The 14,603-nt window shown below is 43.0% G+C and overlaps 1 protein-coding gene across 2 annotated transcripts in view; it reads left to right on the top strand.

Moving 5' to 3' along the window:
- The window catches only part of LOC147029506 (homeobox protein DLX-6-like), a 143,824-nt gene that overhangs the window by 106,182 nt on the left and 23,039 nt on the right, over nt 1–14,603 (top strand). Inside the window, exon 2 of one of the 2 annotated variants that reach the window (XM_085872573.1) lies at nt 4,112–4,305. In XM_085872573.1, the coding sequence (XP_085728699.1) occupies nt 4,132–4,305 (174 nt within the window). In that variant the 5' untranslated portion in view covers nt 4,112–4,131. Of the gene's footprint in view, nt 1–3,031; nt 4,306–14,603 lie in introns of those variants that run through there. The other variant, XM_085872572.1, reaches the window with a different exon arrangement.

Below are 14,603 nucleotides of genomic sequence, written 5' to 3'. Positions count from 1 at the left end.
CTCGAGTGTTGAAAGTTCTCAAGAGCACAGTGAGCGCCATCGTTAGGAAATGGAAAGGATATGAACGATCCAGACTTCCTCGAGCTGGCCATCTGATCAAACTGAACAAATGGACAATACCCAATGACCACTCTGACAGAACAACAGAGTTCCTTGGCTGAGATGGGAGAACTTGCCAGAAAGACACCAATCTCTGCAGCACTTCACAAATCTGCACTTTATGGGGGAGTGGCCAGACTGAAGACACTCCTGAGAAAAAGGCACATGAGAGCCAGCATACCTGGAGTTTGCAAAAAGGCACATGAAAGACTGAAAGCATGAGGCAAAAGGTCTGATAAGATGAAAATTAAACTCTGGCCTGAATGCAAAGCACTATGTCTGGCAGAAACTGAGCACAGCTCATCACTCCATAAAACACCATCCATACCATGATGCATGATGGTGGAAGCATCATACTATGGGGATGCTTTTCAGTGGCAGGGATTGGGAGACTTGTAAGGATCGAGGGAACAATGAATGGAGCCAAAATACAGGCAAATCCTTGTGGAGAACCTGCTTCAGAGTGCAAAATACCGTAAACTGTGGTAAAGATTTACGTTCCAACAGGACAATGACCCAAAGCCAAGCATACAACCACCGCAACACTGGAATGTGAAAGGCTTCAGAAAACCACAGCAACACTGGCTTCAGAACAAGAATGTGAAAGTCCTTGAGTGGCCCAACCAAAGTCGAGACTTGAATCCCATTGACAATATGTGGAAAGACTGTGAAAGTTTTCTGTTCACCAATGCTCCTCATCTAACTTGACAGAGCTTGAGTAAATCTTCAAGTAAGAATGGGAGACAATCCCCAAATCTAGATGTGCAAAGCTGATACAGACATACACAAGAAGACTCGAAGCTGCAATCACTACCAAAGGCGCGTCAACAAGGTATTGATTGACTCAGGGGGTTGAATACTTATTGACACAAAACATTTCAGCTTTTCATTTTTAATCAATTTGTAAAAATTTCTAAAAACATGCTTTCACTTTGTCATTATGAGGTATTTTGTGTCGATCAGTGACAATTTTTTTTTTAATTTAATCCATTTTAAATTCAGGCTGTAACACTACAAAATTTGACAAAAGTCGAGGGTTGTGAATACTCTGTGATGGCATATATATATATATATATATATATATATATATATATATATATATATATATATATATACACACATATATATATATATATATATATATATATATGACATAATGGCCTAGCCCGAGAGACACGCACACAAACACACACACACACACACACACACACACACACACACACACACACACACACACACACACTCCTCTGAGCTGTCCAGCCTGGGTTTGAATCATGAACTAGCTATAAACTGTCATCCCAGTGTTTCAAAGGCAGGGCGATTCATCGATGTGAGTGCCGTCCCTCAGATTGGCATTAAACTGGGCATCCCATCTACCGACAATAGTTGGTAGACGTTAAACTCAAGTTCCCATGTTTCAGAAATAGTTGGTGGATATTAACGATCAAATTCCAAATTTTTCCCCATTAGGTGTCATGGCCAAATTCCAAATTCCTGCCCTAACTACTGTTGGGAAGGAAATGGCAAACCACCTAGTATAAGCCTTGCCATGAAATTGTTTAAGCAGCATTGAACCTACCTTCAGTGAGAACACCAGCATTTGAATACAAACATCAAATTATATATATATATATATATATATATATATATATACATATATATATATATATATATATATATATTATTTTATTTTTTTATATAATGTGGAATGGGGTATAAATTCGATGTTGAAATGGAATTTTTATTTTTTTTAAATCAAAATGTTCAAAGCAGTTGAAACTACTTATTTATCAAAGTATTTCCTGCTACAGGTATATCCCTGTCCCAATGATGTTATCGCTTCTTCAAGTCACCTGCATCAAAATCTTTGGAACAGACGTAGCCATTTTGGAAGACGTACTGTTCCATTCGATGTCCTAATCATCTTTAAACCTAATTCCACTCAGATGTTCTTTGTGCAGATGAGAGATTAAAAAAAATAAAAAATCTTCATCTGAACTTGTATGGGGAATTTTTTTTTACTTTCCAATAGATTTCCATAATAGTAGTGGTCACATTTGCTCCCTGAGGTTGAGCATTATCTTGAGATAAATTAATGCCCTGAGACAGTACACCTGAACATTTTCTGTGTATTGCTTGTTTGAATTCACTATGTGTCGGAATAGTCGACATAGCTTTCCAGCTGATGGCTGAGCGTTGATATTATTGATGGTGGGAACCAAGAATACAGTGTCTGCTTGACATGCTCACTCTCTATGACTCCGGCATGAAATGATGTTTGTTCGTCTCATCCGCATGTTACAATCTTCTTCGATAAATCATCTCTCTCTGGTAGCGTTCCAGGGTCTTTGTTGGAATGGCCACGCAAGATGCAATTGAATCAAAAGTGAGTTACTTTGTAGTGAACCTCAACCAAACCAATTTGATTTTATATGAGCATAGACGATCGTCTCAACACTTCCAGCACCGACATCAAATTATTGTGCAATTTCACAAATAGTAACCCAGCAATTTTGCAAACATGATGTTCAGCACCTTTAATACTTGCCCGAGTGACGGCAGTTGTTTACATCTTTAAATGCTCATGACGATTTACCAATTCACAGGCATTTTTAAACACACAACGATGTGAAAGCCGCACATTCATAAATTGTGCTGAACATCGAGTTTTAGGAGGTGGAACAGAGACCTACCAGGTCTCAAAGTATCTACAATCCGTGTGTGTGTGTGTGTGTGTGTGTGTGTGTGTGTGTGTGTGTGTGTGTGTGTGTGTGTATTCGATTATCCTAATATCGACCCCAATAAATTTGTTTCCATGGAATTAACTTAGCTGGATATATATATATATATATATATATATATATATATATATATATATATATATATGTTGTTTAACATACTAAATATATATGGTGATATTTTTTGGGGTGGGGGGAGGGGGCTTCAACGGATCTCAAATACGTCCATGAAGAATAAAATTTAAAAAACAATGATGCCTGAGGCTCTGTTGAAGTCATAGTCCTTTAATATGTTGAAATGATTCAAGTCCTTGAAGACGTTTTTAGACAGGAAAAGGTTTGTGAGCTCCAGAGCTAACATTCCTGCATGTACGGACAATGAAAGCAACAAATCTGTACAATTTGATACATTAGAACAAACCGATGATTTATTACACAAAGCAATGGTATTCATCTATACTGTACTTGATATTACTTTTCTTTTGAAAAACTGTTTCTCATCACAATTGTGGTAAAGTGTTTTTGATATCGTCCGATAAATACGTTATGCTAAAATTGTTTGTACTGTTTGTTTTGAAATCCTCATTTATGAACAGCAACCTAGTTTGCTCCGAAATGCTCTTTAAACACAGGCAGGTATTTTCGTCGTTGTGGAATCGTTATGACGCTGTCAGTTTCTCCGTCAAAATCCATTTGCACCCCTATGATGATACTTGAAACAACTTCACTCTTGGACATTTTTTCATTATTTTTTACATTCGTTTTGGTATATATCATTGGTGGAGGTCTGTTCCTTTTACAGAGCATCCAAGACTCGCATTCTTATGGAGTCAGCCTGGTAAGGTTTTTGGGCCTAGTCTTACATGAACTGGCTGGCCTGGAATTAGATTGGAGCTCATTTTCGCAGGAATTAGTAGCTTGTTCAAATCGCCTATCTTCGTAAAAGACTGTCGGATCTTTAACGTCCACCAACTAATGCTAGCAGATGAGACACCTAACTTAAAACACACTTTGGGATGCAGTGCCCTGACTGCGAAACACAAATGTGATAGTTTATAGGGGGGGAAGTCAAGAATCAAACCCAGATTGAGAGCTCAAAGGTAAGTGCCTTACCTATGTACCGTCCTGTCGAAATGTGAATATACACAGAACACTGATGATGAGGTATTCTTTAAATCGCAGCTGGTAACAATGATGTCTTTTTCATAGATATTTTGAGCAAGATCCACATTGCTCCGATGTGAACACCATGATCGTTGTCTCATCCCACACAGGGTCTGACAAGCGTCCAGGGATGGTAAACGGTGCACTTTGCCTGGAGCGCAAGGGCAAGAAAGTGCGAAAGCCACGCACCATCTACTCAAGCTTGCAACTGCAGACGCTCAACCGGCGCTTTCAGCAAACGCAATACCTGGCGCTACCTGAACGCGCAGAATTGGCCGCTGCCCTCGGACTCACGCAGACGCAGGTACGCGAAGCACATTGACGACATGCACATGTGAAGTCACCAATCAATTCGTTTTACCTCTACAATTTAAAGACATGACAAACACAGTGTGCGATGCACCAACTCGGACATGATGCTCAGTTGTGGAGTTTTTTGTTGCAATGTGTTTGTAAGTTCCATCGTCGATGTAACGTTTCCAAGCCAAATAAGCGTCAATAGCTCAAGGAATGGCTATGTATACGAACATTGCACAATCCAGTTGCGCACATTTTCTAAAGCTTGTTCATAAGCAGATGTACAAGGCAGTTATCCTAAATAATATGCGATTATGACATCATAATATAAATTTAGCCAATTGCACCACAGATCGGCAAAAACTTTGAGGCTGTAACCTTCGCTCTTTGGAATCGTCACAGTACGGATCACAAAATGACGACGGGGAGGTGGGCGCCTGAGAACGAGGGTAGCTCTCAGCACGACTTCCAATGCGACATCAATTTCAAAGGACACACACACATCCGTAAGCTTGCCCAGGTGGAGGGAACAGGTAGGTTGGGAAAATGGAGAATAAATAAGACCTTGAGGAAGGCACCCACAAAGTGCAATCAGCTAGTCTGATGGATTTTTCGTATATTTATCCACTTTTACAACAATCCAAAGTGAATGTTTGGACGTAACTTCTTTGCACTTGTTCAAATTTTTTTACAATTTAATGTCCTTTGTGCCTTTAACAGAACAGTCATCCAAATTCGATCTTTTGTTTGTTGATGCCACGTTGTAGATTTGCAAATCTACCTTCCGGAGGAAGAGTATTTTCCTTTGATCCGAGGCTCCTCTTTCGTTAAAACTTTAATTATGACATCTACGAGTGTGTACACAATCCCACTTCTACCATGTCGGTTTGTTGCAGTCGTCATCCCGATGTCATTCAGAGAACGTGCGGTAGTTTAATGTGTTTGAATATCTTTGTACTTTGGGTAATGTATGTACGTAACTGTTTCTGGATTTGTCGAGAAAAGCAAAGCAGAGTTTGGAGTAAATGCAAACTACTGGATAATGTTGGGTCTGATTCACGACAACGACAGATGACATGAAAGCGAGGTCGAAGACGGTTGATAAAAACGAAATCCTTGAGCTACGAGGAGAAGTCCCTCAGCCAGGGTTTCCTTAGGGCTTGTTATAATTATTATAATTATTTTGGTGATTTTCCGTGTGCACATCATGAAAGTGATCACAAGCATGTGGAACACAATTTGCTCCCATAGACATCTGTTACTAGTTCCTTCAAACCTTTGTACTCGACTATGCTGACCATGATAGTTTCTTTCATTGAAATCTTCTTGTCGGCGTAAGGTGATAGAGTACATTTTGATGCGTTTGTGACGCAATGGGTCGGTTGACCTCGAGATATATTGCTATGACGTAGTGGGCACAGTTTAAAATTCCACGTTTTATTATATTGTCGTTCATTTGCAACAAAAATGCTTTGCAACCATGAAACGTAATTAATACAATAATTATTTCTATTCATAATCAATGGAAAAAAAATGTAAAAAATAAATGTATCAATGTAAAAAAAGGAAATTTTTTTTTTTGGGGGGGGGGGTGTCATCTACTGATTTTACTCTTCACTTAAACCTGTACAGTGGGATGGATATGCTTACCTCCAAGCTCATCAGTTTAAAAAACATTCTCACCCTCGAGGAACAAACATGCACACACACATGCCCCCCCCCCATAAACACTCACGTGCGCACATACACACACGCACACACACCTCCCATCTTCCCCCTCTACCCCCCCCCCACACACACACAACTCCCATCACACACACACACACACACACATACACACACACACCATAAACACACACCATAAACACACACGCACACACACACCTCCCATCACCACCCCCCCCCACCACACACACACACGCCCCCCCCCACCGTAAACACACACACAGTATCCCGTGTTAGTATACGATGCACCAACTCGGACGTAATGCTCAGGTGTGAAGTTTTTATTCCGATTTGTTTGTGAGTTCCATCATTGATGTGACGTTTCCAAGCCACATAAGCGTCAATAAGTCAACAATGGCTATGTATACACACATTGTACAATCCAGTTGCGCACATTTTCGAAAGCTTGTTCATAACCAGATGTACAAGCTAGTTATCCTCAATAATATACGATTATGACATCATAATGTGAATGTAGCCAATTGCAATACAGATCGGCAAAAACTTTAAGGCTGTAACCTTCGCTTTTTGGAATCGTCACAGCACGGATCACAAAATGACGACAGGGAGGGGGACACCTAAGAACTCGGGTCGTTCTCAGCATGACTTCCAATGGAACATGTATTTCAAAGGACACGCACACATACGTAAGGTTTCCCATCAAGCACGTCTCATTGTGTTAGTTGTCTGTTTATGACTTGTGAAACTGAAGACTCACAATACTAACCCTCCCCCCTCCCCCTATAAACACGCACACACACCCCTGCAAAATACACATGTGCACACCAGCCTCCCCCCACAAACACACACACACGCCCCCCCCCACAAAGACATGCGCGCGCGCGTGCGCACACACACACACACACACACACACACACACACTCATCCCTCCTCCCCCCCAAACACATGCAAACATGCCCCTCCCCACAAACATACACACACACGCCCCCCCACAAAGACATGCGCGCGCGCGTGCACACACACACACACACACACACTCATCCCTCCTCCCCCCCAAACACATGCAAACAAGCCCCTCCCCACAAACATACACACACACGCCCCCCACAAAGACATGCGCGCGCGCGTGCACACACACACACACACACACACACACACTCATCCCTCCTCCCCCAAACACATGCAAACAAGCTCCTCCCCACAAACATACACACACATGCCCCCCCCACGCAAAGACATGCACAAACACCCCTCCCACTCCACAAACAAGCTCCCCCCCCACACACACACACACACACACACACACACACACACACACACACACACACACACACACACACACACACACACTCATCCCTCCTCCCCCAAACACATGCAAACAACCCCCCCCCCACAAACATACACACACACCCCCCCCCCCACAAAGACATGCGCGCGCGCGTGCACACACACACACACACACACTCATCCCTCCTCCCCCCAAACACATGCAAACAAGCTCCTCCCCACAAACATACACATACATGCCCCCCACGCAAAGACATGCACAAACACCCCCTCCCACTCCACAAACAAGCTCCCCCACACACACACACACACACACACACACACACACACACACTCATCCCTCCTCCCCCCAAACACATGCAAACAAGCCCCTCCCCACAAACATACACACACATGCCCCCCCCACGCAAAGACATGCTCAAACACCCTCCCACTCCACAAACAAGCTCCCCCCCCCCCACACACACACACACACACACACACACACACACACACACACACACACTCATCCCTCCTCCCCCCAAACACATGCAAACAAGCCCCTCCCCACAAACATACACACACATGCCCCCCCCACGCAAAGACATGCACAAACACCCCTCCTCCCACTCCACAAACAAGCTCCCCACACACACACACACACACACACACACACACACACACACACACACACACACACACACACACACACACACACACACACACACACACACACACACACACACACTCATCCCTCCTCCCCCCAAACACATGCAAACAAGCCCCTCCCCACAAACATACACACATTCCCCCCCCCCCCCCCACGCAAAGACATGCACAAACACCCCCTCCCACTCCACAAACAAGCTCCCCCCCCACACACACACACACACACACACACACACACACACTCACACACACACACACACACACATACACATACACACAAACAAGCCTCCCTCAACACACAAACACACACCATTTTATAAATAATGTCTCATCAAATAACTGGATATTTTATAACGATATCTTTGCCGACGACATGTAAGCTGAATGTCGATGTGTATACAGTACAAGCTTTTTCTGTTCAGGGTTGATCGTTTTTTACTGTTATTTTTTGATTTACTCACCAACTCACCCTTTTTGCTTTTCTTACTTAACTCACAAGGACTGATCAGAAATTCAGAGACATGGAAGTGGCTCAAACTTATATCCTTGCAGAATATATACCACGGGACCTCTTCTGTGCATGCGGTTGTACACAAGACAGAGCATCCAAAGTTGGTTTCCCATCAAGTAAATGTTCATTTTAACTTGCTGTCTGTCAGATGTCAGGGCAGGCCTATCGCTGAACTAATACGAGTCTACTCCATTCTATGAAGAGCAATATCTCCTGGTTATCTCATGAGGAACATTAATTCCTGCATTTCAGTTTTGGTGTCCTTTCAAAATTAAAGGTTTGTTTTGGTGACAGAGTTATTATCTTGCCAAAACGAAGTTTTTGCAAGATATGTTAGTCAGCTTGTATGTTTTTTTTTTGTTGTTGTTGTTTGTTTGTCTGTAATCACGGATAAAAAATTCTGCAGAGCACAGTTATCATTGGAAATTTTTGTAACTTCGCATGTCAGAGGCCTATAGAGGTCCCTTTCAGTGCACAGAATTTTGAAGGTCAAGGTCAAAGGTCAAGGTCGCTTTGTCGCAAATCAGGGGAGTCGACGAAACCCTTATTTTTTTGAGTAATTTTGATCGGATCGTCTTCAAACTTCATGGGAATATAGTTCATGGTCTGGCGCTCAGCTGATTAATTTTTGGTGGCGATTGGCCTTGACCTTCATGGTTAGCGCCTCAGGTCAAACATATTTGACCCCAAGGTCAAATTTTCAAGTTTTAGGAACCATATCGTGTAGTACCTCAAATTGAACACGTCGATGAGTGCTTTCTAGATATGTCAAGCTTGAGACATTATGACGTCATTTGGTGACGTTATGAAGCAAAAGCATATTTTTCATAGTTACTCTGTAGAACGATTCTCATCGGAATCTCTCGTAGGCAGATATTCCTCAAGGAGTCGCTCCTGGTGGATAGCAGCTCTGTTCACCTCAGTGTGACCTTTAAAGAAGTCACACGTGGTCACCTTTTGGCAAGATACGGGTCACCCTGCGGGTGACATTGGTTATTTTGTTGTTACTATGATGATGATATGTCTGTATTTTTCTTTTGAATGTGCATTTCTTTGACCGTTCCCTTGGATGGACGTTAAACTGGGTGTTTTGACTGCCAACATGAGTCGTTGGACATTAAAAATTCCATGGTGTCCCTCGCGAAAAATAGGTGAGCTATCGCCAGCACCATGAACAAATCCCAAATGCCTGCCATAACCTTAAATCGAACATCCGGTGTTGGCAGCGGGTTCGTGAAAGACTTGAGCCAAGCTTCCCCTGGCTAACTCCACAAGAACGTGGGAATAATTGTAGAAGAAGTAGGAGAAGGAGGAGAAGAAGGAGGAGAAGAAGAAGGATAAGAAGGAGGAGAAGAAGAAGAAGAAGAAGTAGAAGGAGGAGGAGGAGAAGAAGAAGAATAACTCTTTATAAGTGAGAGCCTTCCAGAGCGAAGTCTCATTGTGTTAGTCTGTTTATTACAATATTTGCAAAATGGAAGATCCCCAAGTATATTAGTTGGTCTGGTCTGTGATTCTGTCTGTCTGTCTGTATGTCAATCACCCACAGGTCACAATTTCAAACCGACCTTCATGAAACGGTAGAGTTGGCCATAAGCAAAAAGCCTATTGATGAGGTCAAAAGGTCAAAAAGTCAACATTGGCCAAAGGTCAACAACTTTGTGAAATTTAGAAAATCCTCAATTTTCATCCGATTGACTTGAAACTTTAACAGGATTTGCACATCAGGTCACTGAATACAACTATCAACTATTTTTTTTTTATGTTTAAATGTATTTAAGGTATTTTGCAGGTATCACTGTGCTCTGTGCGACGTCTTTCTTGTTTCTCTTTGTCTGGGATATAACCAAAGACGCTAAAGCATACAAAAAAAGTCATCCATTCTTTGTGCAATTCTGTAATTGCATACTCAAGGTCTTAGGTTCGATTTTGAAACTATTCAGCAATAATTCAAGAACAATAAGATGAAGAGGGAAAAACTTTGCAGAGATATTCATTGTGCTGGTTGGCAAGATAGACTGCAGGTATGCGCACTTGCCTTCAGGTTATCCAGACTGGGTTTGAATCTCGACCGTCAACGGGTCTAACACATTTTGGAAGGAAGTCAAGCTGGAAGATGTCTGCTTGCACTGATTCTTGGTGGAAGTTAAAGATCATACAGTGCCTTTCGTAAAGAGTTGGCAAGTTATTGCAGGTACCCTGAATAAATTACAAACTCATGTCACCTCCAGTAGAATGTCAGACCTGGCCAGGTGGCTCTTGAAAGACAAGGGCTATAAACATTCCCATCCGGCGCAATAAGAAGATTGAAATAATTGCGACCATTAAAGAAGTATCATGTAGTATTAGTAGTATGAGTGGAAGATATTATTTGTGAAATGTCTCAAACAAGTATATTTAGACGTAGTAGTACTAGTCGAAATAGCAGTGATAGATATTCTTTGCGAAATCTCTCAAACAAGTACTGGATTGGATACTCGCAAATACCACCCATTGCTTTGCTGACGGGATTACTAAAGGGAGGAGGGAGAAAAAGAGGAGGGAAGAGGGAGAGAGGGGTGGGGGAGAGAGAGCAGGGAGAGTGGAGGGGAAAGGAGGAAGGAGGGAGGGGAGCGAGGAGGGGTAGGGGAAGAGAAGACAGTGTGAGGTGAGAGGAAGGGAAGGCAGATATGTGGTGGAGCATTACTTACGATTCATACTGTCTCATCAAAATGATTCTGCATTAAATAATGGTGAAGATGGAAACAAAATAATGTCTGATATCCATTTTCTACCGGTCATACTATAAACGTGGCCCAGAGACAAACATCGCCCGGACACGTCGGGAGACAAAACCCACCGGATGCATCCGGACCCAAACCATCCAGACACAAGTACTGCTCGGACACATCTAAGGTCAAAACTCCCGTGCGGACACTTCCAGAGACAAACACCGCCCGGACGCGTCTGGAAAAAAACACCGCCCAGACGTGTCCAGAGACAAACACAGCTCTGACACAGCCAGAAACAGAGACAGAGAGGGGAGGGGAGAGTGAGAGAAGTGTGGGAGGAGGGTGCTGCACTCCAATGGGAAGGAGTAGAGCAAGGATGGGATAGAGAGAGAGAGAGAGAGAGAGAGAGAGAGAGAGAGAGAGAGAGAGAGAGAGACAGACAGACAGACAGACAGACAGACAGAGAGCCAGACAGACAGAGACAGAGACAGAGACAGAGACAGAGACAGAGACAGATAAAGATGTGGGTGTAGAGGAGTTAGCAGAGTGAATGTTATGATTTATAAAAACACACACGCACACACACACGCACACACACACACACACACACACACACACACACACACACACACACACACACACACACACACACACACACACACACACACACACACACACACACACACTTGGCCAATAGTGGAAATGTTTCGGGAATCCGCAGGTTGGAGTCAGGGTGATTACCAACTGCAGTACTCCCTGTAGACAACCGAAAAACCTCGAGTAGCTTTCACCAAAAAACAACGTGATGGAGCACGAACCACTCGCTCAGGGCGACGGAGCACGAACCACTCACTCAGGGCGACGGAGCATGAACCACTCGCTCAGGGCGACGGAGCACGAACCACTCACTGAGGGTGACGGAGCACGAACCACTCGCTCAGGGCGACAGAGCACGAACCACTCGCTCAGGGCGATGGAGCACGAACCACTCGCTCAGGGCAACGGAGCACGAACCACTCGCTCAGGGCGACGGAGCACGAACCACTCACTCAGGGCGACGGAGCATGAACCACTCACTCAGGGCGACGGAGCACGAATAACTCGCTCAGGGTGACAGAACAGGAACCACTCGCTCAGGTTGACGGAGCAGGAACCACTCGCTCTGGGTGACGGAGCACGAACCACTCGCTCAGAGTGACGTGGCACGGCAAAAACGTCTGCAGTGAGTGAACGATTCGCTCAGAATGACATAGTGCAGTCCTGCTTTCGACCTTGGGCGCTCGACAAGTGGCTTAAGCTGTTGCCTGCTCGTCTGTACTGGTGTCACGTTGTCCGCGCAAATGTTTTCACATTTCGTTTTCAACAGCCCTTTTTTTAAAACCAGATTTGCTTTGATTCCCTGTGGAGCACCTCACGAAACCTCCGAAAATATAGACACAGATTTGGAAGATGCTATGGATCGGCAGTTGCTCTGGAGGACAGGGCGTGAGGTCTTGCAGTGAATGCATTTAATCATATAGCTCAATGAGCTTGTTACTTTTGGCACGTTCCTCAATTTTTTTGTTCTCTCAATATAATTCTCCAAACAGGAGAAAAAGATAAGTTTAATTGTTTGGAAATTTCACATTTTCTTGTGTATCTATGGAGAAGGTGGAAACATAGCCTTGCTTTCTTAAAGTAAATAGGTATATCAGCTTAGTTATAAGACTCGTTATTTCTTTAAATTATCAGATTTCACTCCAGATTTCAACACTTATTTAATCCGAACGATATCCGATCCTCAAAACTGAAATAATATTTCGATGATATACTTGAATTTGTCCATGAGAGTACATCGTGGAAAATCGTATCATATCATGCATGAAATCACTCCAAGCTCCTAATTTGAAAACTATCGCACTTACAGGAGCGATGTATACAACGATTCACAGCTATGATGAAGAGGCATTCGATAATATGAGTGAGGAAAGTGAAAAAAAAATTCAGAAATAGTTCTCACCTGTTCCACGTCAAGGCATGGTTGAGCAGGCCAAAACACATGGCGGCCTCAGACTCCAGCAAGGTTACCTAGGATACGCCTTTAGACCCCATAGGAAGTGGTGACCGAGGATATCTGATAAAGGATATAATTAAATAAGGCTGCTAATTATCTTCAAAAGGGGTGTTTTTAATTAACGCAAACACCCAATTTTCACTCTGGCACTTCCTTTGAGTTCCCTTAGTAAGCATGCTATGCAGTTTCATGCTGCTAGGTTTCATGGCTTTGGAGTTATGGAGGAAACACGCACACGCATACACATACGCACACGCACTTAGTATAGATGTGGAGGATTGTGCTTCACAGGAAATGTCATGAATAATGTCATCAACACTTGCTGATATCTCAAGTTGTTCTATTTTCTTCGTCACAGAAATGCAAAGTTGTAGAAAGTAACAAGTTTGCTGGCTTCTTATTCTTTAATGAAATTCAAAACAGATTCTGAAATAACCAATTCACTATTCTTGATTAAAACACATCTAATATTATGTCATCAAAGTTGTAAACCAAATTAGTATACATTCCATGTCTTGGGAATGAAAAGGTGTAGAAAAAGCCAAAATTTTCCTCACGTCCTTTCCAGAATGATGACCTGTAACCCAATGATGCCTGATAGCTAGGAAATGATTTTGACTTGATGTGGTTGTTAAATTATTAAATGATGGCCCCAACTTGAAGTATACAGGAAACCTCTCGCTTGTTAGGATACGACTGACCCTTTGATTGAATTTCAATTTCTTCTGTATTGTTTTGAAGGCCAGAAGGAAAGGATGGATGAGAGGATGCTGGAGCTTGTTAATGCAGCAGACATTCAATGGCTTTGCATTAGTTACACCTTGCAACAACTCTTACTTTTTGGTTTGACTTAAAGGAATCATCGGCACGATTTTATAAATAAATCAAGCATCTGGAGCGTTAATAATGCAGATCAAAAATAAAAAAATACTTTGTGCATCGAAAAAGGTAGATTGATTTTTCAGACTGATGTGGAAGAGCAGCCATCTTTTTATTTTTCTTCTTTTACAGCCACAATTATTCCTAGGTTCTTGTGGGGGAGGCTGAGGGAAGCTTGGCTCAGGTCTTTTATGAACCTGCTGGTCAGGTCTGACATTCGTTGAAGGTTTTGGCAGGAATTAAATTTGTTCAGCGTGCTGGCAATAGCTTGCCTGGTCTTTGTGAAGGACACCGTGAGATCTTTAATGTCAACCAACTAATGCTGGCAGATGCGACGCCCAGTTTAACATCCATCTGAGGGACAGCACACACATTGATCAATCACCCTGTCTGTGAACCACTGGGATGACGATTTATAGCTGGGTCAGGATTCAAACCCAGGCTTGACAGCTTCGAGGCGAGTGTGCGTGCCTCCAGACCACCCCCTCCCCCCCCCCCCCAGAACAGCAGCTATAAGATATGTACATTTCTTC

Source organism: Eptatretus burgeri, chromosome 3 (genome assembly GCF_056783735.1).
Source record: "Eptatretus burgeri isolate ZD-2024b chromosome 3, Ebu_testis_v1, whole genome shotgun sequence".
Lineage (NCBI taxonomy): Eukaryota > Metazoa > Chordata > Myxini > Myxiniformes > Myxinidae > Eptatretus > Eptatretus burgeri.
This window is presented reverse-complemented; position numbering and strand designations above follow the sequence as displayed.